The sequence below is a fragment of the Zootoca vivipara genome, chromosome 11, assembly GCF_965207765.1.
Source record: "Zootoca vivipara chromosome 11, rZooViv2.hap1.1, whole genome shotgun sequence".
NCBI classification, from domain to species: domain Eukaryota; kingdom Metazoa; phylum Chordata; class Lepidosauria; order Squamata; family Lacertidae; genus Zootoca; species Zootoca vivipara.
Window position 1 is genome coordinate 20,872,582 of NC_142594.1, and position 27,037 is coordinate 20,899,618.

The 27,037-nt window shown below is 43.3% G+C and overlaps 2 protein-coding genes across 3 annotated transcripts; one reads left to right on the plus strand and one right to left on the minus strand.

Moving 5' to 3' along the window:
• The first annotated feature begins 192 nt into the window (after nucleotides 1–192).
• DPH3 (diphthamide biosynthesis 3) lies at nucleotides 193–4,788 on the plus strand. The gene is made up of 3 exons (XM_035128944.3): nucleotides 193–460; nucleotides 777–851; nucleotides 2,536–4,788. The coding sequence occupies exons 1-3, from the start codon at nucleotides 353–355 to the stop codon at nucleotides 2,599–2,601; spliced, it is 249 nt and encodes an 82-aa protein (XP_034984835.1). The 5' UTR covers nucleotides 193–352; the 3' UTR covers nucleotides 2,602–4,788.
• On the minus strand, nucleotides 3,985–27,037 carry GALNT15 (polypeptide N-acetylgalactosaminyltransferase 15). 2 transcript variants are annotated; one of them, XM_088654187.1, is made up of 10 exons: nucleotides 25,817–27,037; nucleotides 23,064–23,230; nucleotides 21,450–21,654; nucleotides 13,352–13,519; nucleotides 12,567–12,684; nucleotides 11,650–11,844; nucleotides 10,476–10,607; nucleotides 9,013–9,114; nucleotides 6,705–6,794; nucleotides 3,985–6,155 (listed from the first exon to the last, which is right to left on the minus strand). In XM_088654187.1, the coding sequence occupies exons 1-10, from the start codon at nucleotides 26,365–26,367 to the stop codon at nucleotides 6,021–6,023; spliced, it is 1,863 nt and encodes a 620-aa protein (XP_088510313.1). In that variant the 5' UTR covers nucleotides 26,368–27,037; the 3' UTR covers nucleotides 3,985–6,020. The 2 variants fall into 2 exon arrangements, with proteins under 2 accessions (XP_088510313.1, XP_034984836.3); XM_035128945.3 differs by having other exon boundaries at nucleotides 6,705–6,845.

Here is a 27,037-nt window from a genome sequence, read left to right on the forward strand (position 1 = left end):
TACGCCGAGGGACAGAGCGACGTTACTCCGCTCTCACAGGAAACTAGGCGGAAACACTAACCGGGTGCTTCGAACTCACGTGCAGCCGATATAGGTTTTTTCCTTTTCCTTCTGAACATGTGTTGCTCTAGGGTGCAAACGATCTACGATTGGTTTCCAAGACATCGCGAGAGTGACGTCGTTCGCTTTTCTTCTTCTTCTTCCTGACAGCCGATTGGTGCAGCGAGCCTGTGTGGCGTCAACCCGGGACAAAGATGGCGGCGTGTAGTTTTTTTTTTCCTGTTTCCAGCGGCACCCGGTCGGCGTTAGTAGAAAGCTGGTCATCGGAGAGACGGTAGATCCGGTCTGGGGCATGTCTGTTTTCCACGACGAAGTGGAGATCGAGGACTTCGAGTTCGATGAGGAGACGGAGACCTACAGCTACCCGTGTCCCTGCGGGGACCGGTTCCTCATCACGCGGGTAAGCGGAGTGGGGTGCGCACGCGTGTACTATATTCTGAATTCAGAAGTGCCTTCATACATGGTCCATAGGGAGAAGGTTTGGATCTGGCATTATTGACGGGGCTGTTTCCTCTGAGAGTGTTACTCCTGCTTCTACCCTTCATTTTCTTCTACATGGCTCTCTACTCTGCCTCTTGGATCTAACTAGCCTTTGACAAGAGGGTTGAATTGTGCTGATACTCTTAGCACAAACAAGGAAGTGCTCGTCTCCTTCAAGAATGACTGGTTACTGCTTTGCCCTGTCCAGGCGATGATAGACTTGTGTGTCATTGCAGGAGGATCTGGAGAATGGTGAAGATGTAGCCACCTGTCCAAGCTGCTCACTCATAGTAAAAGTCATCTACGATAAGGTGAGAAATCGGCTGGGGAACCTGAGGTGCTTGTCCTCATAAATGTGTACATAAGAAGCTGCCTTATCCTGAGCCGAATCCTGTGGCCCATCTAGCTCTGGCTAGATGGGTGAACCAGTGACCCATCTAGTGGCTGGCAGTGGCACTCCTGAATTTTTGATGCGAGTCTCTGCCAACCCTTCCTGGAGATGCCAGAGGTTGAAGCTCTACCAGTGAGCTACGGCCTTTCCCTATTTACTTCTGTATGAATTTATTCTTGTTCTTAATGTAAAGTATTGGAGAATTATAGTAAACTGTGCTATAAAGGTAAAGGTAAAGGGACCCCTGACCATCAGGTCCAGTCGTGTCCAACTCTGGGGTTGCGGCGCTCATCTTGCTCTATAGGCCGAGGGAGCCGGATTTTTTAAAATAAAATGCTTTTGGAGGGAAAAATCTTTCTAAAGATATTTTTCTATTTAAGTTACATTATAGTCCAAAGGCTATTCATCAAGAAATAAGGATTTGTTTTAAGTTTTTCATGTGTGCTGAAACTCAGTCTAAGTTGTTTTTTTTTTAAAAAAAAATGTTTAACAACATCAGTTAACAAACATGGATATACATATGCTATAATGTTATCGTTTTAGTTAAATAAGTTGTTTAAATTGTTAAGGAAATGATTTTTTTCTCCTTCCAATAAAGTACAGCAGAAAAGTTGTCCAAATATAAACAGCTACCTTATTAAACCTCACAATAATTTCATAATTATCTGTCTATGCATTTCTAATAGTATAACCAAATCAGTAATTTTTGATATAACTGTAAAAACTACTCTGAAAATTTATTATTCCAAAAATGAAACCTTCATCTGGTTGTAAATATTAAGATTATACCAGCAGGAATGTTTTTCTGTAAAAAAATAATGATTTAAATCAAGTCGTACTGACTAGAGATTTAAATCATGATTTCAATCGATTTGATTTAAATCACCCTGTTTTAGACTGCTGTTCTCATTTAAATCCCGTTAATTTCAGTGGGAACTAAGTGTAATTAAGCTGGTCTAGATCTAATAGGGTTGCCATATTTCAAAAAGTAAAAACCAGGACACCCTGAAAGCTGTTGAACTTTTTAAAGGAAGACCCAAAGTTGTTCAGCTTATTTCCCCCCCACAAAAACACCAAAAAAAATGTAACCCCACCCCCAATTCACTTGCCATGATCCGGGAAAAAGCGGTACCTTTCAGAAATCCCCCCCAAACATCAATTCTGCCTTTGAAATCACAAATGTATGGAAGCCCTAGGATCCTGACATCTGGAGTCATCTGGAGACATCTGAATGTGTTCACCAGCCATCAGAACTGATTTTACCCTTTAGCCTACAGGGCTTTCCCTTTCTTTCCTCATCTCGGCAGTTTCCCATGCACACCCAAAATCTGCTCTAACGGGTTGGGAGATTTTGTGAATAGGGGGCTACAGTGGGAAGTAGAGGAAGAGGAAGTCTAATGGCATGAGACTCGTGTGACACTTGTTATCACCCATTATTTTTAGTTTTCACCTTCTGAGACATCCATGCACTTGGCGAAATAATTTGCTTGCAAAATATAATTGTAATCATTTTGGGAGACCACAAATTCAGCATGAATTTTAGTCGAGGGTGCCAGTGACTGCTGAGAAAATATATGACACCTATTTTTTAATATCTATTTTAGGAACAGTTTATGTGTGGCGAAGAAGTCTCTGCACCACCAGCAAACAAAGAACTGGTTAAATGCTGATGATCGTTTGATGAACTTTGCTGTTCCTGGAAAATTTGGGCAGAAAGATGTAAGCACACCTGTTCTGAAGAGACTCTGCATAGCAACTTGCTCTTTCTCATCAGCTTCATCAACAGCTCGAGAAAAAGAACTGATGTGTCAAAAAATTTCATGTATTTGTGTGCATAAGTTCTTAATATATTTAAATACATGGAGTAATCTTCCACATGTGAGATTGAAAATGGTGACAGTCCACAGTACATGAAAGTGTTAGAAGTGCTTGTCGCACTTCTCGGACAATGGATTATTCTATGTGGTGTACAGATCGAATGGCTAGATCCTATAATATGAGCAAGAAGACTATGCTGCTTTTTTTAAAAAAAGAGAGGGGTTCTGTATTAGAGGCCAAATTTGTTAAAGTCAAGCTTATACCAATTGTCTTGATGATCTTTTGTTTTCTGCAAAGCTGCATCATGCTAAACTCTCTTGTCTTGCCAAACTGAATAGCTTACAATGACATTTCTATTTTCCTTAGTGGGTTGCTGTAAAAAAATTTAACACCAGACCTGGTATTTTCAAATATGGAGCCAAATCTTTCTGTACAGCGGGTGTGGGGAACCTGCGGCTCTTCAGGTGTTGCTGAACTACAACTCCCATCATCTTTGGCCATTGGTCACACTTGCTAGGGCTGATGGGAATTGTAATCCATCAACATCTGAGGGCCACAGGTTCCCCGTACCTGTTTTCAGTTGGCTTGACTTAATTGTGTTTAAACTTATGTAAACTGTTAGTTCTTATATATGCCACATCAGCTAGTCTCCCTAGAGAGAGATCCAGTTACTGCTCCTTCTTATATTTGTATCTATAATCCTCATCACTGCCTTACTTGATTTGTGAGTGGACTTTTCAGTTGGGCTTGCAATTTCAGGATGTGAGATTTTGGTGACACTTTCTGAGTTGAAAAATATCTACCCTGATGACTTCCACTTCAATCTGTTTTTCCTGAATTCCTATAAGTGCACCTAAATATCAGGTTTTAAATTATTAGATGTCCTGTCCACACAACTGTAAATCCTTCAGGCTTACAATTTAATATTTAAATTCCTAATCTTGGAGCTGTGGACAGGCACACACTGATTTCATTTTTACTGTTTTTCACTAATAATCCAGTAGCGGAGTTAGAAGAATCTTTAGAATCAAGCAATCTATTAACTTGCAATCACGCAGAATGACATTGTGCATTTGTAAGACTTTGAGATCTCCTTTCTGACCAACAACTTGTCATCAATCAAATATGTTTCTTTGCTGTTAATTCCATTTGTTAACAGCAGTTGCTTCTGGTGGCCAATAGGTGGCACTGAAAGTTTGTAGACTGATATACTTTTAAAGTACAAATACTGTACGTTTGAAAAGTAAAAAAATATTTATTTTGCATTTTAAATGAACTTTAACTTGCTATTCTTCAATTGTTTTAATATTTCTGCTTTAATGTGATGGATTTGTGTAGAAAATGAGGTTTTACAAAACATCATACATTCTGCTCCAGCTATAAAATTAAGGATCTTGTTCATCAGAATAGTTGTTGCACTATTTGACCCTTGAATATCATAGTGGCAGAACTATTTAGTACCTACTTTGATTTTCTGCTTGCTGTGTTGGCAGTAAAAGTGAAGCAAGCTTGGGAATCTCATCTAAACTGTCATGCGTGGGACCAGGCTTTCCCCATGTAGTTAGATGTGTAGTTAGACTGACCAGATACATTTTGGCCTGCTGTGCAAAAGCATAGAAGCCTGCCCAGAAAAGATGGATTTTTCACTTTGATTAGCTCTCACTTCCCAAGCTGACGAGCAAATTCTCTCTGAATCTCTACAGGGTTCTTAATCTAAGAAGTTCCAAAGCTAAAGATTGCAGTACCGCAGACTTCAGATGTTGGTACATTTTTGAGAAAACATTTTAGAAGTCCATAAAATACGTTGATATATTCAGTGATCTGAACCAGTTAAATTCTGTCACTATGCTACCAAAATTGAAAGTTCTTTTCAGAGGAGGATTTGTCAGCCTGCCAAGTTAAGCCAAACTTCGTTCAGCAGTTCTGTTTGCCAGCCCCACACAGATCGTGAAAGATCACCCAAATGTAGAATTTCCACTCAGGAAAGCCGAGTTTTCCTTGCTCACTGTATTTTCCTTAATAAAGAAAAGTAGCCGTGCTGTGTCCTTGGTTCTTTTCCATACCAAACAAAGCAGGAGCGTATTTTGTCTCATTGGTTTCGCCCCTCCCATTCACTGGTTGAGTCAGTTTTGTCATCTTCGCCTGCAAAAATAGGGCTTTACTTTTGATAAATTAACCAAAGACTATATGCAATCCATGATGTGAACAGTACAAGCATTCTGCAGGTTCTCTTGAACTCCCATTATGGAGTAAGTGGGGACCTATTTGCCACACACAACAATATATGCTTAAATCTGAAATCATCTTATGCATTTGAATTAATTTAGTTTTACATCAGCATAAAAACCTTCCCAGACATTTGGCTTTGGTGTTTGACATTGACCTGGCAAAGCTACGACCACAATCTTCCCACATCTAAGTATTTGGACATGATTTCTCCCACTGTGTTCCTTGGGCTCAGTGGCAAACAAAGACTAACATGAGAAAATTCATTGGGGCATTTTTTTTCAGGTGGTCTCTTCCATTCCTTATAGAAATTGGGCTTTGAGTGTGGGGGGCCCCCAACCTTTGGAATGTCTTCCTGTAAAACATTACATAAGCACTGTCTCTAGTCTTTCACCATCTGCTGAAGATCTTCCTCTCTCAACAAGCCTTTTAAGTACATACCTTTGTCCTGTTATACATCTGCGTTGGAATTGTTTTAATTGTTTTTATATACAGAATTGTTTTTAGATGTTCATTTAAGGAACCTTTGGCAGTAATTTTCAATATATTGATCAGGAATGTTTGTTTAGCTCGTGAGGCCTCCACTTGAGTCCTACTGGTGCTCTCCAGAAAATATTTTTTCCAGTTTCAAGAAGAATAGTTTTAACCTACTTTTCATAAATTATACAACATACTAAATTAAACATGTGCCTTCTGGCAGTTTGTTCCATAAGATTCATTGAAAGAAAAATATCTCAGTATCTTGCATCTGTGTAGCTGGTCTTTATGATATCTTTCCATATTGCCTAGTGAAGCATTCTGTGCAACCTGAAAGCAGCATAAACAAAAGTAATTTCTTCTCTTCTGTATCTCCTGTTTCCTGGAATCAACCCGGCATTCACTGCTATACCAAAACACTATGGTAAAATTTTGGTGGGAATGCATGACTTAGGCATCTGCTATGTTGTCCATTTTTTGTTCCAAGAAAACATACTCAGCTCCCCTTTTCTTGCACCTTGGAATCAAATGGATGAAGCAATAATGGGGTTCAGGGAGGTCTTCATAGTCATCTCTCATCGACATGGTATGAATGATCAAATCGCCACATCAGATTGGCCTCTTTGTTACATTTCTGTAGACAAAAGTCTGTCTTCATGACCCCAATGCACTTACCGGAAAGAAAATGGACAATCATTCCATTCTGCACATGAACAAAGACCAAATAATGTTAGGCTTATCATCAACACTATTTATCAGTCACGTAAAATCACTATCTTTTGTTTTCAATTATGACATTTCTATCCCATCATATATGAACTGATCTCGGGGCACAGCATGTGGCATAAAACAATGGTCAATACAATAAAACAATAGCGTAAGCACCTTGTTTATTGTATTTCTGCATGATTGCCAGAGTCCCAAAGAAATGTAGGAATTGCTCTTAATGGATTTGCAGTGGCTTGTAGTGCGTTGGCCTGTTTCACTGCTGATTGGTTGGTGTGGTCAAGCCATACACCTTATCACTCCTGTGATGAGGGCATATGCTCATATCTACTCAAACATCAGGTTGAAAAACGCCATCCCAGTTTTGATCTGCGCAGCATTCCTTTGTCTAGTTTGGGACACATAGTTTACATGCAGCCGATGAAAGGATTGTGGCATAAAAATAGAAATGTTTGCAAACCTCTGGATGCCTTGACCCATCAAGCTATTTTTGCTAATATAGCCTTGAGCCAAACTTGGCACTTACCTCTTTCATATCCCAGTGCTGTGAGCTGTTTTCCATCTTTTTCGTACAGTTTTGAAGGACAACTTTTTCATGTTCGACATCAAAGCAAAGCTGGGGCATGGAACCAAAACAGATTTCCTTCATGCCATTGTATTCAACGTGCTAAAGAAGCAAAAGAACAACACAACTGGAGAACGGGGTGGGGTGGGGGAGCTAAAAGACATAATTTCCTGTTTGTGCTTGCTAAAATAGGCACCAAATGACAAAAGGAAATGCCTTTTTTTGCGCATGGCACCCAAGCCAATATGAAAGGGATGAGATGTTTCCCTTTGGGGTGTGAGATGTGGGGCAGGCGAACCAAAACCTGAAGCCAGGAACACTAGCTTAGAAAAAAGGTGATATAAGGAGTTGGAGAAGTTGTACGTGCTGATCTCAGCCACTAAGATAGCAAAATTTTGTGGGGGTTTGTTTTTAACCAGTCACAAACTAGCACAAAACAAAGGGAGATTTAGCAGCAAGTCATGCAGTTCTAAACCACTTGTCTTACACTAACTGATGTTGCAGCTTATTGTGGTGGTACAGATAACTTCTCATAGAATAATGGCGAGAGCTGGGGAAAGACTCCAGTTGTAAGCTTAACCAGCCTATGGAAGTAACTTTAGGTGAATCACTCTCATTTCCTTTCCCATTATTGAACATTGACAACTCTCCATTCTTTTCAGCTCCACGTATATCTCTGCCTGCTTCCCAGCCTCCCTAATATACAGTACTTTACTGTATTTTTCGGACCATAACACGCACTTTCCCCCTCCTAAAACGGAAGGTGGAAGTTCGCTGCGTGTTATGGAGCGAATGCGAGAGCCAGAGCCCCGCACCAGAGCCGCCCAGCAGCGGGAAACTGGCTCTCGGGCTGCTTCTGTGACAGTGAGTGAGGTGAGAGTAGAGACAGAAGGGGGCCCTCCCAGCTTCCACCCTTCCTTCCCCCCTCTCTTTCTCTCTCTCTCTCACCCCTCCTATCCATCCTTCTTTACTTCTATCTCTCTCTTCCCTCCCTCCCTCTCCCTCCCTTTCTCTCTCTCTCTCTCTCACCCCTTCCTTCCCTCCTTCTCTCTCCCTCTCCCTCTCTCACCCCTTCCTTCCCTCCTTCCTTCCCTCTCTTTTCCTCTCTCTCTCTTTTTCACCCCTCCCTTCCTTGTCTCTCTTTCTCTCACACACACACCCCTTCCTTCCCTCCCTCCCTCTTCCAACTTGAATAAAATTTGGGGGGGCAGGTAAGCCCCACCTCACATACCGTATCAGCCTCCCCCCACCTCCGCCGGGTTCAGCGAGGGCAGCGGAGGGATGCTGCTCGTTCTTCCCCGCCAACCCCCGCTGCCTCCTTCGCTCCCCCTCCAGCGCCCCCCTCCCAGCCTTTTAGAGGAGGAAAACCAGGGAAATCCCCCCCTTGTTTTCCTCCTCAAAAACCTAGGTGCGTGTTATGGTCCGGTGCATGTTATGGTCCGAAAAAATACGGTATATGATTATATATGGGCCTTCGTCTGAGTCTTCCTTCCAATTTCCCTTCAATTATTTCTTGGACTCGCACTACGTTTCTGAAACTGTTCCCTATAATGTTTTTATCCCCTTTTTTCACACTTCGAATGAGTTCCTCTCCTACAATCCTATTAGTGTTGCTTCATTAACACACTTTTCTACATAACACACATTGTTGTTATTTGTTTCTGGTGATTGATTGGGTTGTGAATGCAGTTGCAGATATGGCCAAAATGGCACCAAGGGTGTGGAAATACCAAAATAAAAGCAGCCCAATGTGGAAGGAGTGCGCTCAGTTACAGAGAATTGTTGGCTGACTTATTGAGGAAGGTGTGAAATGTAGTGGTCAGAATCAAAACAACAGCACTTCACACTGCAACTTTTTGCTGTAATCCTAGTCTGTTTCCTGCTATTCAGCTTACAAAGTCTCCTAGAAAAGCTAATACAGGATCACTGCAATCCACGACATAACATTGCAACCATAAAAGAGGCAGTGATGACAATGGGCTTTGTCTTTCTCTCCGGCTCACCAGGTGGTTGGTTCTACTGGCTTTTGTGGGGGGAGAAGGGGCCCAGTTCCAGTTAGTGAAGTAGCAACTGTTGAAGGCCATGTTTGCAATCTTCCTTCAGGTGGATTCAGAATTCACATTTACAAAATTTATGGGAAGTCCTTATGCCTATAAAGAATCCCATGTGGCTAAATGAGGCCAGGAATACTGTACCTTTGAAAGGCCCCATCTTGGAACCTTTTTCTGACTTGATATAATTGTGTGCATGCTTTGAAAACTCAAATTACCTGGTTGATATTATCACTACAAGGTGACAGCGCAAGACAACCACCACCAGCATCCTGTTGAGTTCTGTACTCTGCACAGAGTCCAACCCCGGTATTGTACAGCTGTAAATAAATATTGATATGAAATAAAGCAAAAACTGAGTTGAAAAGATATTTATTTCCCCTTTACATTTATCATTTGTGTGTGTGTTTGTGCATCAGTTTTACAATCCAATTTATATGTGCATGTCTGTGATTCATAAGTAAGCCCTATAGCCTTCAATGGGACGTACCACCAGGTAAGTGTGTATAGGATTGTAGATTTCATGTACATTTTTGATCAAAGTCATTGCATACCAAGGCAAATTTAAATAAGTTCATATGATAAGGACTGAACAGAATCATTTGTATTTTAACATAAGTAATAAGAGTGTGCATTACGTTCAGATGAATCCCAAACTGAATCAGGGTTCCTTGGAAGGCTTCATATATGGCAACAGGTGTAGGGCAGGTGGGTGTGGCATGGCTTCATGGGCCAAATGAGAAGGTCTAGTTGGCCTATTTTGGTTCACAGGCCAAAAGTGCCAGACCACAGTGGTAGCTGATGCACCCGCTAGTGTTTTGTGGGCAATTTGTGGTTGATACACACCTCTAAACATAGTGTGCAATTAGCTTTTTCAAAATTAGAGAGGCACAGTGGAATCTCATTTCAAATATGGAAATTTAACAAAGTAGTGTTGCGTTTTAATTCTTGAGATTGTAAATATTAACCTTCTCAATACCATATTTTTGTTTCCAAAACCTGATTATGTTTCCACCTCTTAGTATAATGGCTGATGTTTCATCTGCTCTCTTTAACAGTGAAATCCCAAACATCATACACATGTCTGCTCTGAAGTAAGCCCTGTTGCGTGCAGTAGAACTGACTGCCAGGAAAGCGTGTACAGAATGGCAGACTTAGTCTCACAATTTCACTTAGGCTGCAATCTGGTATGACAACTATGGACAGAGCTTCATCAACTTGGAGCAAATGATTTCATACTTTTGTACCATCCAGCAATTTTCCTCTAGGTGAGTACCATTGAAGTCAGAGTACTATTGACCTCAGTGGGGCTCATCTTTAAATTGGATTACACTGAAAAAATCAACAGCTGAAAAATTGTGATTATCATTATGCATGTATGGCAGTGACTGATGTAGTGTTGTTTTCCATTGATTTGGGGGGGGGGAGAGCTGATTAGGGGTGCCCCTGCACTATTTTGTGTCCTGTCTGTCTTTCTGCTCTTTTAGATGTGGTAGCCAACTAATGTTATGCTGCACCTCCATGGCAGCCACTCATGGCACTTTCTCAAAAATTTAAAGGGGTCCACTGGCCTCAGAATTTTGGCGACCCCTACTTTACATAAATAATAACACTAAAAAGTTCAGTTGCCAGAAAGTTCGATTTAATAATGAGCCTCAACAGCAGTATAGATTTCACTTGCCTTGCCTGAAAATCTTGGTCCATGTTGGAGTGGGTATAGTTCAGGATACACATCTGAGATAAACCACTGGAAACTTTTGCATCCCAGTCTCTTTTGCAGTAGAACACGCTCTGTGCAGTTCAGCTTCTCAGTCTGTGGAGAGTACATAGAATAGTTATGAAGTTATTAAAGGTAAAAGGTAAAGGTAAAGGGACCCCTGACCATTAGGTCCAGTCATGACCGACTCTGGGGTTGCGTGCTCATCTCACATTATTGGCCGAGGGAGCCGGCGTATAGCTTCCAGGTCATGTGGCCAGCATGACAAAGCCGCTTCTGGCGAACCGGAGCAGTGCACGGAACGCTGTTTACCTTCCTGCTGTAGCGGTTCCTATTTATCTACTTGCATTTTTGACGTGCTTTCGAACTGCTAGGTTGGCAGGAGCTGGGACCAAGCAACAGGAGCTCACCCCGTCACAGGGATTTGAACCGCCAACCTTCTGATCAGCAAGCCCTAGGCTCAGTGGTTTAACCCACAGTGCCACCCACGTCCCTTGAAGTTATTAAACACCCTTATATATATTTGAATATCTGCACTAGTAATTCACACTGCATTGTAGTTTATTTCTACCTTTCATTGAACACCGCAAGTTAACATTACTGTTATTGTTCTTATAATTATGAAAACTCAGATTCTTTTTTCAATTAAACACACACAAATATCTGGGGTGAATTTGAACTGGTTGGTTATAACGTTAAAAATGTGTTATAAAAATGTGACACCAGAGGGCACTGCAGAGCAGCGATCCATCGGCAATGGGAAATTGCATTGAGAGCTATATAACTTTTTTACATCTTTTAATAGTTTTTTTTACAGATCAGTGTAGATCCAGCCATGGTCTTAAAAATGAGACCTTAACATGAATTTTTGGATTATGTGACTGCCACATCAATACATGATTTGCCCAAATCATGTAAATGGAACAAATCATGTAAAAGGAACGATCTTCTGGGAACATTTATTTTGAAGAAGTTTCATTAAAGTAAATGGGAAAGAAATGAAGTGAAGCAAAAGAAAGTAGGAAAAAACAAAGGAGCATGGAAAGGAGTTTCCAAAATTTGAAGGGTACAATATTTTGTAGAATTTAATCTTTTAACTTGGCTCTCCTTCAAGAGCAACTCCTTCTGAGGAATTTACCTTCTCAATTAAGCGTGCCATTTTGTCCTGTTGGTAAAAGAGATATTTAAATGAACCCAGCCAGGTCTCAGCTATCCGGATTTTGTTCCTCTCTACAGCTTCTTCAGCAGGAAAGTTGTATGGTATGCCTGTTCGATAGACATGTCCCACCCGGGAGCATGGAAGGATTTCTACGGAGCCACCACAGAGCCAGGCCTGAAACAGAAGTGAAGTTTTGTTTTTGATTTCGATTTAAAAACATGATCCTGTCTTGGCATGGATGTAAACAGAGTCGCCGAGTTCCACCCAACATTGGGGAGCCCATTGCGCAGTAGCTGCCGCAAGGCTCAGCAACACCTACTGCTGCTGCCGAGAGTATGTTTCATGTCCAACAATGCCCTTTAAGCCCCAGGCTTAGCTGAAAGAAGATGGTGACAGGAAGCCAGTGATCCCTGGGCACTTTCCCTTCAGTTCATCCTTTCAGTAAATGGCCATGCATTCAAAGTAGCCATTTTGTGTTACGATTGCCCTACGGCAGTTATTCTGCGTTATGCGAGATCGCGGCCCCAAAAGATGTGCTTTTTTGCAGGTTTTTGCAGTTTTTAGGGCGCCGTGCAAGATTACCACACCGCTCAAAATGGCTGCCATGCCGTCACACAAAAATAAAGAAAGCTGCATTGATGCGGGTTTATCTGTATAGCCTTTATTAGTGCTGCCCATGTTTTATTTTAGTTTTTAAATGTCTTAGATGTTTTAACTTTGTACTGAGAATTGTATCTTTTCTGGCTGACGGTTGAATAAATGATGATGATGATGATGATGATGATGACGAAAAATAAAGAAAGGGATGTCCCATTTTCCCGACAACTGTTGAGGGATATGTCATGTCAAAACATGATTATCAAAAAGGATGAGACGTGTTTATCTCAAGTGCTTACCTTTATAGATAACTCAATATTTTCAGCTCCCCACGGGGTCATGTCAGAATCATAACCCCCTGTATTTTGGAAATAATGTCGGTCCACTGCTACTACTATCCCGGGTATTGCTGGACTCCTAGAGAATGTTTAAATGTGTTAGATTTATTTTATTTCATTTTTAAATATTTCATTCTGCTGGATTTCCTAATGCATAGAGAAGTAGCATAGCACAAAGAAACACCTTAAAAGCCTCAAAATAATAGTCAGAAGATATATGATCAATCAACAGTTTCTGTTAATTGGTTCTCATGGGAAACTTACAGATTCTTGCTTCACACAATTAACTCAAGGCAGTGTCAATTTACTCTTGGCAGGAAGCCAAGGTCTGCCTGGCCTGGAAACAGCTCTCTCATTGGTTAATGACCAGCACTGAACTCTGTTATCTAGGAATGCTAGCACAGTTGTTTCTCGTTAGGTGTTAGGAGTAGAAGTGCTGTGTATATGGTTGGAGAGAGAGAGAGAGAAAGGATTTATTTTGCTTTGCTTTGTATGCAGAAACTCTGCTGGTTTTATTTTCTTTTAATAAATCCTGTAAATAGTTATTCTGCGTCTAGCCAACTAGTCATTTCCACCTCAACTAGCTTCTGCGCTGTGCAGGAAAACTCTGCTACGTTTGGGCTAAAGACACTAGAGCTATGCCTGACACTTCAAAATTCTAAGATGACCTTCTCCCCAGCAGCTAAGGGAGAGATTTGCTAGCTGATTCTTAGAGGTAACAGCAATAGGTGGTGGTGAACCATTACCTGATGGGACTGATGGGAGACTGTCGTACCTTCTTTTCGCGTTCTGGCAGTGGCTTCCAGTGGAAATCTAATTTCCAGTCAAAAACACCTCTTTGCAGGCCCGCAGAGTGATAATACTCAAAGGTCTTCCAGTCAATGACATCGATGACAGGAGAGACAATCCGTCTTCTGGAAAGAGACAAATGTCCTGTTCATTTTTACGGATAATTTGTTGAACTTGCTGAACATGTGCGAGAGGAAGATAGCAGCCTCAGGGGAACCCCCTGGGTTTCTTGAAGCGCAACAAATCTTTAAGGAAAAAAAAACCAGGGTAGAAAAAAATCAGCCCAATACAAATTGAGCAAGGTCAGTGATCGCAGAATGCTGACTTAACTGTTGGGGATGGGACCGAAAAACCGGTTAATTAGAATTCTATCCCTACTGAATTCAGGATGAATCCCAAGATGACACTGACGATTTGCTGGTGCGCTGAGAGGTATTGTCTGAAAGTGAGCATCTCTGTAAACACCCAGGTGGGTTTAGTCCCCTTCCCCAAGTCATGACCAGAGACTATTCATTGCTGTCATCCTGCTCCAGGAATAATGGCATGCGACAGGCAGAAGGCAGCTGTACCGTTAGGCAATTGCTTCTGCATTCAACTTGTTCCTGAATCCCTACGTTCGGCTGACGCAGCATCATGCAAAGCATCATGGTCATTATTATGGGTTGTGGTGACAGAAAAGAGGGGGTCACCATGGTGCAGATCTGACAGGGACTGGGCAGAGGAGGAATGATGGAGACCGCCTCCCCAGTTTGACCCTTCCAGAGAAGAAGACAGTTCAGAATTACAACAGAGGTTTGAGGGAGATCGCAGCTCAGAGGAAGATGAGGGGAAAAGTTGGGGAATAATGGGAGAGGAGGAGGAGGCAGAGCCGGAGCAGCTGGTTGACACGTTATCACTAGAAAGCATTCTAGACCCACCATCTCCCAGAACCCAACGAGCCTTAAAAATAGGAGAGCAAAGGGCTCTCAGCGCCAGCCGTAGAAGGGATGACGAATGAGGATGTGGGAGAGGAGGGGACAGGGGAATTACTTGGAGCAACGCCATTATTCCAAGAGGCTGCCTTTCTAAGCCTCTCTCTGTGAACATTGAATAAAAAGCAACTGGTAAAAGCAACCATGGGGGTTGGATCCTCTGACGCTTGACAAGATCCTATACAATGGTGCCTCTGGACAATGGCCATCAGCCACCAACAGGAGTCAGCCCACCCTGGTCAATGTTGGTCTCTTCTCAAGCACATGCAGATGCAGTCCAGACATTAGGAAGTATATAAATTAATGAATGGGTAACAGTATTGAGAATAATGATTGTTATGACAGATTCTTTTATTTTATTATCAAAAATGGAACCACATTTCTTAGAAGCAACAAAAGAGCAGATTACGAAAGAACATACTGTATTAATCAAGGACTTTAACCAGAGGTTGGATGGCCATCTGCCATGGATGCTGTAGCTGAGATTCCTGCATTGCAGGGGGTTGGACTAGATGGCCCTTGGGGCCCCTTCCGATTCTATGATTCTATGACTGCACTTACCACAGATGCATGTCATTGTCTAGAGCGGGGAGACCAGATGTTTTACCAAGTTCTAGCCAGTGGAAAAGGAAAATACAGTATGGAATTCCATGCTAATGAATAAGATTACGGAATATAAAAATTTATGAGGAAAAAAGAACACAGCAGAGATTGTTTCAGAATAATGGGACATGCCTTATATATTTTAATAAATAGGCCAAATGACTCTGCCCTGATGGCTATATTTTGACCATTTGATATGATGTACTCATGATTTGTTGTTACTTTTTTTTAAGCCAAAAGTTGTGCATGAAATGTAATTACTGTTCATGAATATTTTAAAAAATGCAAAAGCAATTGTAGTACCGTGTTTCTCATATTATAAGTCATGTCTTATATTAATTTTTTCTTCAAAAAAACACGACATGGCTTATTTTTGAGGGATGTCTTATTTTTTAATAAAGTGCACGCGGGCGCTGTTTGCCGGGCTTGTCAAGCCCAGCAAACAGCGCCCGCCGATCTTCGGTGACAGGCGGGGGTGGGCGGAGAGCGGAGAACGATCTCCGCTTCCCCCCCACCCCCGCCTGTCACACAGCACAGGTCGGCGGGCGCTGTTTGCCGGGCTTGTCAAGCCCAGCTAGGAGCGCCGGCCGATCTTCGGTGACAGGCGGGGGTGGGCGGAGAGCGGAGAACGATCTCCGCTTCTCCCCCACCCCCGCCTGTCACACAGCACAGGTCGGCGGGCGCTGTTTGCCGGGCTTGTCAAGCCCAGCTAGGAGCGCCCGCCGATCTTCGGCGACAGGCGGGGATGGGGGGAGAGCGGAGAACGATCTCCGCTTCTCCCCCACCCCCGCCTGTCACACAGCACAGGTCGGCGGGCGCTGTTTGCCGGGCTTGTCAAGCCCAGCAAACAGCGCCCGCCGATCTTTGGTGACAGGCGGGGGTGGGGGGAGAGCGGAGCACGATCTCCGCTTCCCCCCCCACCCCCGCCTGTCACACAGGACAGGTCCGAAGATCGGCGGGCGCTGTTTGCCGGGCTTGTCAAGCCCAGCAAGGAGCGCCCGCCGATCTTCGGCTCTGTCCCCCGATGCGCGACGGCTCGGGGAAGCAGGCAGGGAGCTCCTGCTGGGTCCCGCGCCTTCGCCTCTCGCTCGGTCGGGGCTACACGACATGGCTTATTTTCGGGGTATGTCTTATTTTTCACCAACCCTTAGAAATCCTGTCATGGCTTATTTTTTGGGGATGCCTTAAAATATGAGAAACACGGTAAAAAGGCTATAACTTAATGATTGACCATTGGGCAAGAAAACAAATTGCATTTGAAAAGCATTGAGAGTTGTATATAAAGTTAGTGCTACTCAGAGAAGACCCATTGAAATAGATAAACATGATGAAGGACCATTCATTTCATTGGGTCTGGGCTGAGTAGCACTTAGCTGGATACAACCCTGAGACTGTAGGAAGAAATAGTTCAGCGGATATCATATCTCCTTCTTCTGCTTTTTTTTCTGGGGGTATCCAAAGCACACACAGTACGGGCTCCTCTTTTTGTTGTTAACAAGTGTGGCATTTACTGCAACAACTTCATGGTGAGTACCAGAACTTATTTTTCTAGGGGGGAAAGCACTAAATTACAGATTTAAAATGTTCTTATGAAGATAATGCTACAAGAATAGTAAGATTGCCAGATTCCCATGGTTTATAGCTATGAAAGGATTGTAAGGTTTAAGGATGAGTTGTCAAGAAAGGAATGGAAAATGAATGTATTTTAATCTTTCTCTCTGTATGTCATTTGCCAAATTCCCAAAGAGTCAATGTGATAGCATAGCTGGAACAATGTTTAAGCTGGGGGGGGGGGATGTACGTTATTAAATCTTCTGGTTGTAAATCAGCATGATCCTATGGAAATAAAATGAACACAAAACAAATTTACACCAGTTAAGATTCAAAGTCCAGTCTGGCTACAAATGATTATGGATTTTTATAGAGCAAAACCAAAAGTGTGTGTGTGTGTGTGTGTGAGAGAGAGAGAGAGAGAGAGAGAGGGAGAGAGAGAAACTTTACAGAATCAAAGGGCTAAAATGAATAATAAAATTAGCTGTGCTATCTTACCTCTTGTTTGTACTTAAGTGCTTCTTTTGAAAGCATCTGTTTTTGTCATAATTGCAGGAGAATATAATCTTTTCATAGTGAATTTACTACAAAGGCATCCATTTCCAAAAGAAAATAAGAAGAAAGTTGGCAGGTGCTTCTTAAATTCCTTTCATATTTATTTATTTATTGCTTCAAAATTGGCAGGCAATCAACAGCTCCTCAACACTTTAAAATGGAGCACAAAATACTGGCAAGTATCTGCTAATGTTACTCTATGGAATCAGGCAGTGTGAGGGGGGACTCTAACTCCCCCCATCTCAAAATGCCATTAGCAACACTGGTTCCAGGCAACTGAGCTGGGAGTTTGGATCATGAGGGACTGTTTCAAACGTTTGCTTTGGAATATGCCAGGACCCTCCAGATGTCGTTGGACTACTAGTTTCAGCAGCCCAGCGAGCATGTGAAATGGTCAGGTGGCTCTGTGGGTTAAATCACAGAGCCTAGGGCTTGCCGATCAGAAGGTCGGCGGTTCGAATCCCTGCAACGGGGTGAGCTCCTGTTGCTCGGTCCCTGCTCCTGCCAACCTAACAGTTCAAAAGCACGTCAAAGTGCAAGTAGATAAATAGGTACCGCTCCGGCGGGAAGGTAAACGGCGTCTCCGTGTTCTGCTCCGGTTTGCCAGAAGCGGCTTAGTCATGCTGGCCACATGACCCGGAAGTGGTACGCTGGCTCCCTCGGCCAATAAAGCAAAATGAGCGCCACGACCCCAGAGTCGTCCGCAACTGGACCTAATGATCAGGGGTCCCTTTACCTTTACCTAGCCCAGCAACATGGAAGTTCATTAAAAAAAAAAGGTTTTTTTAATCAAAAATAATTGGCAATGAAATGACTTCCCCTGTTTTTACATAAGCATGAACATTGTCCATTATTCTTAGAGGTTTAATATAAATATTGAAGTTAACTAATTCATCTTTTTTTAAAGCTTAAATAAACTTTAATAGTTATTGTTATTGATTTATACAACACTCTGAAAAGGACAAAGAACATTCCCCAATAAATCATATCTGTTGTCCTCAATTTGTTTTTCAAAGTAGATTTTCTCATATGGCTCTGGTATGTATATTGTTAAAACCAGATGCAGCTCGCTGTTTGGGCAAACTGACCACATCCTTTGGAACCACATAAAGCCGATGTTTTGTAGGATCTCTTTTTGCATAGGGACACATTGCAAAGAAATGCCAAATGTATGAAAACCAAAACAAAAGCAGGGCAGCATTAAAATTTCTCCCCCTTCCACCCAAAAAAGGAAAGGAAAGAGAGGCCTTGAACCTCAGCAGATGCCAAAACACATTTTATGAATATACTGTATTTAAATAGCCCAGGGCATTTTGGCAAGTGTCTTTGTCAGGGGGTGACAATTGCAAGTTCTACTGTATTAAAGAAAAAAAGTGCTTCCAAAACGTTTTAGACAGCACCTGCTCAGGCCAGGGACAGACGGACCAAATACCTCAGTTTAAATACACAATTGGTTCCGGAAGTCTGTACTTAACCTGAAGCGTACTTAACCTGAAGCGAACTTTCCCGTTGAAAGTAATGGAAGTTGGATTAATCTGTTCCAGTCGGGTCCACAGAGTACTTAAACTGAAAGTACTCAAACCGAAGCATACTTAAAGCAAGGTATGACTGTAGTACCTTTGTTCTTGAACTTAATCCATTCTGGGAGTCCATTCGACTCCCGAAACTGTTCGAAATCCAAGGCGCGGCTTCCTGCACTCAATCGGAAGCTGTGTCGGACGTTCAGCTTCCAAAAAACGTTCGCAAACCTGAACGCTTACTTCTGGGTTTGTGGCATTCGGGAGCCGATTTGTTCAACAACTAAGCCATTGGGGAACTAAGGTACCACTCCAGGATTTCTGTCTACCCATTGGATAGGCCATGCCATAGGTCATGGACTGGTTGGACACAGAGGAATGGTGGGAGGAACCATCCGGGTGACCACTTGGGGGGGGGGAGCTCAAAACCTGGGGATTGGTAGTGGGACAACGAAGAGGCAGGAGATTGGGAGGTGCAGGTTTCAGAAGCTGAAGAGGTGACAAGGGCTCAGAGAGCTGGGAGAGTCTGTGGCAGAGAGAAGTCCAGAATCAGAGGCATGAAAAGCAGAAGTTGAAACAAAAGGATAGGATGAGTGAGGCCAGACTAGGCAGAGATGAGTCAGGCTGGTGAAAAGTCACAGGGATATCTGAAGCGCCACACATTCCCCATCTCTGGTATGTCAGAATGGAAAGGCAGCCTGCTGCCCTGTCCTAACACTCAGCTAGGAGGGTTCCATTTCTCAGAGGAAAACAACAGGGCACTCTTCACTCTCTCCATAGATGCAGCTGGGAGACTTTTGCGCTTGGAAACCTCGCAAGCAGTAGATGGCAGACTGAGAAAGACAACTGATGTGGCTCTTTGTCAACCTCCCAAGCTTAACACACCAGAGATGGTGTTTACAGGCTTCCCAGCTGAGCCTCAAGCACAGAAACGCAGCAGGCCCCAGCTGGATGCCTTCCATCCTTCTTGAACCTGATTCTCTACTGAGACGCTTTGAAATCATCTTGCTAAGCACCAAGCTTGGGGCAGTGTGGCTCTACACCAGTCTCCCAGGCCTGACACTCGACTGGGAGATGTGTGGCCTTTCTGGACCAGACAATGGAAAAAAATATTTTACAATTAACAGGTCAAGCAACGTAGGCACTCCATGCTTACCTCCTGAACTGTCTCTCGGGATATTGTAAAGAAGCAGAAGCACGAACAAATTGTGTCTAACAAGTGTATAACATGAGGAAGCTGGGTTTTTTTGCTGCTTTTTCTTTTCTGCTTTAGCAGTGTCTTGTATGTGAACTAATGCATTCTTTCAGAAATTCTGAGGCTGTTTGCTTATGAATGTTTCATAAGCCTTGGAAATGAGAGATCTAAAAGATGATGATGCAACAAGCCTGCAATTTTGTTTTCCCCCAAAATGCTAATTGGACAAAAGTCGAAACTCCTGCTGGATTCATGTTCTGAATTAATATCATTGCGCATACAATCCCTTCTGGTAACATGTATTATGCTAATTAATTTTGTTAATATATGATTCGGTTTCCCATTCTATAGTGTGCCTGTACAGTATGGAATTATTATTGAACATAATATATGTGTGTGTGCAGGGTGTGGGTGTTTTGCTTGTCAAGAAGCTTCCCAAGTTCTTTAAAATTTTATCAGCCCTCTGAACACCAAATGCAGCCAAGCACCTCACATCTCCAGGCACCGTAATTTGAAATGAGTGAATACTAGATGTAGAAAACAATTTTTAAAAATGACATATATGTGGCCTGCAACAAAATGTTACAGCATGGAGTTCTCCTGTTCAGTGTTCCAGCCAGCCACACCCTCCACCATCATATTCCATTCCATTCCATTCCCCCTTCCAGCTGTGTTTCTGCTACCTCCTCAACAGCCAGCCAGCATTCCATGACCACTGAACAGATGCTTGGCCCTCAATGGTCCCCCCGTTTTAGTTTACCCCCCTTAAGATTTTTTGTACTTATTCAAACCTCAGGGTCCCCTAGTCTGTTGGCCCTCCTGTATTGAGCATTTGGGCTCTATAAGCAACGGTGCTTATAGAGGGAATGGCAGCCAGGGAAGAGAGCAGAACTTGAGGCAGAGGGCAGAATGCAATGTAATAAAGGAAACTGGTGATTGCCAACCCCAGATTTCTCTTAGGAGACTAACGAGGGGCACTTTCACAGGAGAATCACTGGGACTGGTTCTCAAATGGGAAGCAAACCTAGTTTCAGAAAAAAACAGCCAGAGGGGCATCTGTAGAGGAAAATTGGCAGGCCTGGGTAGGTTTAAGCAAATCTCCCCTCCTCTTCCATGTTGGATGCAGTGTGCCTCTTAATACCAGTTGAAGGATCGCGCAGGCAGGGAGAGTGCTGTGACAACTGGGCTTCCCAAGGGCATCTGGTTGGCCTCTGTGAGAACAGAGCACTGGACTCAATGGGCCTTAGGCTTGATCTAGCCGGACTCCCCAAGTGTCCCTATTTTCCAGGGACAGTCCCAGATTTATAGAAGCCATCCCGGTTTCTGATTTGATCCCAGAATGCCCCGCTTTTCCTTAGGACGTCCCTATTTTCATCAGAGAAATGTTGGGATGGTATGGAGTTATGCAACCCCTGAGCCAAGCAGGGTAACTACCGTATACAACCTTTAGAAGATAGGCAGCCCTGTATAGTTTTATTATGTTTTTATATAGGTTGGAAGCCACTCAGAGTGGCTGGGGATGTCCCTATTTCTATTGGAGAAATGTTGGAGGGTGTGTTCTGTGATCAGCATCAGTCATTCTACCACGGCAACCCTTTAGGCTGCAACCATTGTCCCCTAACAATGAACCAAGACAACAGGGGGAGAGAAACAATCATTTTACCTGTCGCTTGCTAGTCTGTCCAAGAGAGGCTCCAGCCAACCTCTGTGACACTCGCAGTGGGAGTCCATGAAGACCACAACGTCCCCTGTGGCTCGGGCAGCACCAAGCATGCGGCCTCGGGCAACCCCCAGCCTTTTGTTGCTCCGAATCAATTTCACACCTGCCAGCTTAGAGATGTAGTCACTCAGGGATGACTTCAGAAATCCTGCCATTAAAATAGCAAGGGTTTGGATTTTAGTTCAGAGTTTGAAGAGGTCTCTCTAAGAACCAAGCTTGCAATGTTTCCAGAGGCTAGCTTTTCTTTTTTCTTTTTGACCCAGAAATCTACAGAGTCGGAAGAAAACAAAGCACAGAGGAGCTTTATTTAATGTCTAGGCCTGCTGGTCTGCCTGTTTATCTACCTGTCTGTCTTACTAATTTCTATATCGTTTCCTTAGTTGTTGGACTAATTCATACATGCCTGTACATCACTGTCAGCAACAAATCACTATACAAAATATATGATATGCAACTGAGAGTTTGAACTGCCTTCACTGAAGAAATAAAATGGAAGCTTCAGAGGATGGGAAGGTTGGACATTTGCCAAGGCACCAAGAACCACAAGAGGCCCATCACCCTAGCAGTGCTACTCTGCACAGAATATCCTTCTGTGGGGGGTGGGGTCCATAGACACTATAATTAAATGCAATAAGTAAAAGAAGCCAATGTGAATTTTAAAGGAATGAACACACCAAACCATTCCTCTGCTTGCGTGTGGAAACCTTTTAACCAGCCCTAGGAATAAATTCAGACAGGACTCAAATTTTTGGTTTGGTTTTTGGCAGAATTTAGGCCACAACTTTATTGATTACAAATCAAGTGAGTGGTTGCATAGGCTCTGGTTCGACTAGCTCCCTGCACCCTTGCAGGCAGCGCTGATTCTGGGCACCAACCATAAGTCAGCCTCGGGTGAACACCTGGGACAGTGGCAAGCAGGGGGGTCTGCTAGGCCTCCACCCAGAAGGAACTCAGGCTCAGGGCACAACCCCGCACGGGGAAGACCAACCATGAGTCCGTGGATTCCTTCTTAAAGGAATACCCAATGGATAGGGATGGCTAGGCATCCTGCCACCCCTATCCACATGAACCTATCTGCAACCTTACAAGTTGTGACGATTTGCTACGCAGCAGGTGAAACCCAAATGGCACCAGCCAATCAGCCAAGTGGGGAAAATTTCTGCTGTGCCCCTGTCCCAACGACAGGCAACACACGACGGCATAGCAAAGTCAAGTGCAAGCCCTAAATATAGGGAGAGGTGGGCGGGTGTTCCGATGCACTGAGCCCAAAAGAGGAAGCTCAGGGACACGTGCATCTGGAAATATAGTGGTCCCTTGATCGCTTTGACTGGCATCCCTCTTGCCCAATTGCTCCCAAGATCGAAGGACCACCAATAGGGTGTTGTGGCTGCTCCAATGTTCCCACCCACAACACAAGGCCTGATTGCCAGGTCCCACCGCAACACCGTGCCCTCTTGGTAGGGAGGACCCGATTTATCCAACATGGCCCTTTAAATACCGTGTTCTGCAGACATCTGTTAGGAAGAGTCTGGCTGTGGGAGCAAGAAAAGGATCTACCTTGCTCACTCAGGTCATCTACGAGGATGATTTCTTTGAGAAAGTCCTTCGGGGCTGTATCCAAGACACTGTGCACTGTTCTCAAGAGAGTAGACCAGGCTTCATCATGGAAGCCGATAATGACACTTGCTGTAGGCCGACTGAGGCTGGGTTCTTGCTTCAAGCACCTGTGTAAAGGACAAAATGTAAACACTGGAAATTATTGTTGTTGTTGTTGTTGTTGTTGTTGTTGTTATTATTATTATTATTATTATTATTATTATTATTATTATTATTAATTCACTGTTAAATACAGCCCTACAAATTACATGGAACCAGGCTTGTGCCTGGCTATCTTACCTTATACATAAAGGTAAAGGGACCCCTGACCATTGGGTCCAGTCGTGACCGACTCTGGGGTTGCGCGCTCATCTCGCATTATTGGCTGAGGGAGCCAGTGTATAGCCTCCAGGTCATGTGGCCAGCATGACAAAGCTGCTTCTGGTGAACCAGAGCAGCACACGGAAATGCCATTTACCTTCCCGCTGTAGCACTTTGACGTGCTTTTGAACTGCTAGGTTGGAACCACTGTACTAAACAGGAAGTGTGTGGAGTATTTTTTTGTTTCAGGCATCAGTGCTGATCCCAGCATGTGCCAGCCAAACAGAAATTGGCTGCATCTGCATAATTAAATCCTTAGAATCCTATGCCATGTGTAATGCAAAGACAGCTATAATGCTGCCATTATTCACCCCTTGTGAGTGAATGGATGCCAGCCAGCAAGTATATATTGCTTTACTTAAAACAAGTGACTGTTTTCAATTTCCTGTAAAAATCAAAGCTTATCCTTTTTCATTTAGGACAATATCACCTTATTAAAGAGGACCCAGGTGGCGCTGTGGGTTAAACCGCAGAGCCTAGGGCTTGCCAATCAGAAGGTTGGCGGTTCGAATCCCTGCGGCGGGGTGAGCTCCCGTTGCTCAGTCCCAGCTCCTGCCAACCTAGCAGTTCGAAAGCACGTCAAAATGCAAGTAGATAAATAGGAACTGCTACAGCGGGAAGGTAAACGGCATTTCTGTGTGCTGCTCTGGTTCGCCAGAAGTGGCTTTGTCATGCTGACCTGGAAGCTATCCGCCGGCTCCCTCGGCCAATAATGCGAGATGAGCGCGCAACCCCAGAGTCGGTCACGACTGGACCTAATGGTCAGGGGTCCCTTTACCTTTACCTTACACCTTATTAATATACAATTTCATGGGTGGAGATGCCTTTGTGGCTCCGCTTTAGCCTTGTGATGTGAAAATTGGCTTGTATGACTCAGGATAACCTGTGAGAACTCATGGAAGATAGATGGCCACATGCATGTATGCTCTTATGCAACAGTAGAGCTGATAAAACCTGCAATCTGCTGCTTCTTACCTAATGTTAGGGATGGCCTTGCATCAGCAGTCAAAGGTATCACATTTTGAGATAACTTAGAGGAGAAACCTTTTCAAAAACATTGTATGGCCATTACAGGTATCAGCGGATTGGGGAATCTGAGCTTCTAGGTTTCTTCCCATTTGAGTTTTCTCTGACAGTGTTCTTGCAACTTAAAAGTTTGCATGAAATGGTTCTTAAAAGGTATCAGTTTATCTGTTTTGTTTTCCTGACTTTCATGTATTGTGCTAGTTCCACCATGAAGTCCTTAATTGTGGCATTACAGAACTTAATAAAGATTATATATGATGCATACAATCCTTCTACTGTTTTGCATAATACGTTTACTAAGTAGCCGTATTGCTTATAAGCCAAGGATTCCTGCGGGGGAATTAAATATATTGTAAAACCGGATTATAAGCTGTTTAAACAATATCTCAGTTTACTTCCTGTACAAGTGTCATTTAGTAATAGAATAAACTCATTTCATTTTCTATATGAGGTGGATGTCATGCGCGCACACCTTGGCCACTCACATCTATAGTTACTGGTTGCTAGATGCAAGAAAGAACTACCACCCAAATCGTGCACCTGCTATTTAAAAAAAGCGTTTTTCTTCAAAATGTTCTGCCATTCCCACATTTCCCAGTAGAGGGCACCGCCCACCTAATTAAACAGCAAAACTGCACACTCAGATTTAAAACTTGTTATGCACCTGGTTGAAGGAGTACAATTCCTTCAGTTGCTAAAGAAAGTGGAGCAGAAGCAGCTGTGGTGAATTCTTTAACTTTCCCCAAACAGTGTGTTGCTCATTCCTTTGTGTCTGAACTGGTATATCCAAGGTGACATATCGGAAACTATAAGTTTTGCCAGTATTATGTAAGGGTCAGAAAAGAGAATTACAAAAAACCCACATCACAGTGTATCAATGACTTAAATTCCACAGTTGCTCTTAAATTTATTTTTGCTTGTTATGGGTGATGCGACAAAATGTAAGCTGTTTCCTTCCAAGTTTTATATTGTTCATTCTGGGTGACACTTTCTGCCACAACCTCCATTCTAATCTAGGGAATATTTTTAATGTTTGATGTTTTATCTTATTTTTTTTATATTCTGTTGGGAGCCTCTCAGAGTGGGCAGCGTATAAATAAATTATTATTATTATTACTATTAAGCAAACACATACACACACAGTGCTCTGTAGGGTGCAGATTATGAAAGAAATCCTACTGTTTTGGGGACAGGGAGGGATAAATCTCACGCTGAGATAAAAGAGATCTGCATTCCAGAGAGGGGCGAAAGAATTTTTGTTTCTTGAGATCTGGAAAGGTTAAGGTTAATTAGGAAGTTTTACTTACAAAGAATGCCGTACCTCAGGTAGCTCCCTGTGCAGAGGGATCTGTTTGCTGAGTGCTTCATTAAACCCATAAGTTTCCAGGCCACCTATTGCCAGCTCACTTGCCCCAGTCCTTTCTCCACCCTGCAGAGAAAGAGATTTCAGCAGGAACTCGGGTCCTCGCACCTGTTTGCTCTCCTCTTGCCTTCTGTTTTGCTGCCCGACCATTCGGTATCCTTTCATGGCTCTGCTATGGTTTCTCTTGGCTGTGAGTGACTCTACAGCCACCAAGAGCTCATCTTCCTTTAGGGAGATGAAAGGCGACAGCCCCTCCAGGGGCAAATTCTGCTGGCTGTCCTCCTGAGCATCTAAGATCTCTTGAGTTTCACCAAAATCCACACGGTAGCCTTCTTTAGGGACAGACCTTGCAAGCTGGAGTATCATCTCCTTGTTCAGATCTTTAACGGGTGGATTCAGCATTGTTGCCATCATCAGCAGAAAGGCCAGCATTAGCACCAGCAAGAGAAACTGCAGTTTCGGTGGCCCATACCTGCATCTTGTCCTTGGGTACATAGTTCCAGTAGCAAAGTCACACAGATTGTCATGTTAAAAGCCAGTCACACATGCCTCGTGGAGCAGTTGTCTGGTTTCATTGCAACCCCTTGGGGGACCAGCCAACAGGTTTCCATCCTCTTTGGATATTACCGCTGATGCTTCATTCCTTTACTTGCATCCAGAGAGAACAAAACCCTAGCTCTTAGAATGGCTATATTTACTTGGGAAGGAGACCTCACAGATTAGATGGATTCGCTTAGCAGAAGAATGATCTCTTGTCATTGTACAGAGTTCCAGCTTTGTTTCTGTTTGTGGTGAAAATGCGACGAGTCGGCCAAAAAGTCCATTAAAAGTATCTTAAAAGTTGAACTGATTTCCTTCTAATTCTGAAAGGGGGGTGGGAAAACAACAACTCCAAATTGTCTTGATGGTTTTCCTCCACGGGTTGGCTGCAACAGCAGAAATAAATTCCAAATGTTGTCAGAGATGCAGAGGAAAAGGACTTTCTGTTGAAAGCAGAGTTGACAGTTTTTTCTCCCTCTCCTCTGATGCTTCAAGATCAATTGATGCAAACTACTCAGGCTGAGTTTCACACATAAGTACACACTTTGCCAGACATAACAGAGCAGTGTGTGTGTGTGTGTGTCTTTTTTCTTGGTCCTAATGCCCTCACTGTTCTTCACCTATC

Bases quoted from the DNA above. Each gene is read 5' to 3' on its own strand.
- DPH3 (XM_035128944.3), top strand. From the start codon at position 353: ATGTCTGTTTTCCACGACGAAGTGGAGATCGAGGACTTCGAGTTCGAT. The intron at 461-776 runs GTAAGCGGAGTG...GTGTCATTGCAG, and splicing joins ACCGGTTCCTCATCACGCGG to GAGGATCTGGAGAATGGTGA. The intron at 852-2,535 runs GTGAGAAATCGG...TATCTATTTTAG, and splicing joins TAAAAGTCATCTACGATAAG to GAACAGTTTATGTGTGGCGA.
- GALNT15 (XM_035128945.3), bottom strand. From the start codon at position 26,367: ATGTACCCAAGGACAAGATGCAGGTATGGGCCACCGAAACTGCAGTTT. The intron at 10,608-11,649 runs GTAAATTCCTCA...TACTCTCCACAG, and splicing joins TGGCACGCTTAATTGAGAAG to ACTGAGAAGCTGAACTGCAC. The intron at 9,115-10,475 runs GCAAGTGAAATC...ATTTATTTACAG, and splicing joins GACCAAGATTTTCAGGCAAG to CTGTACAATACCGGGGTTGG.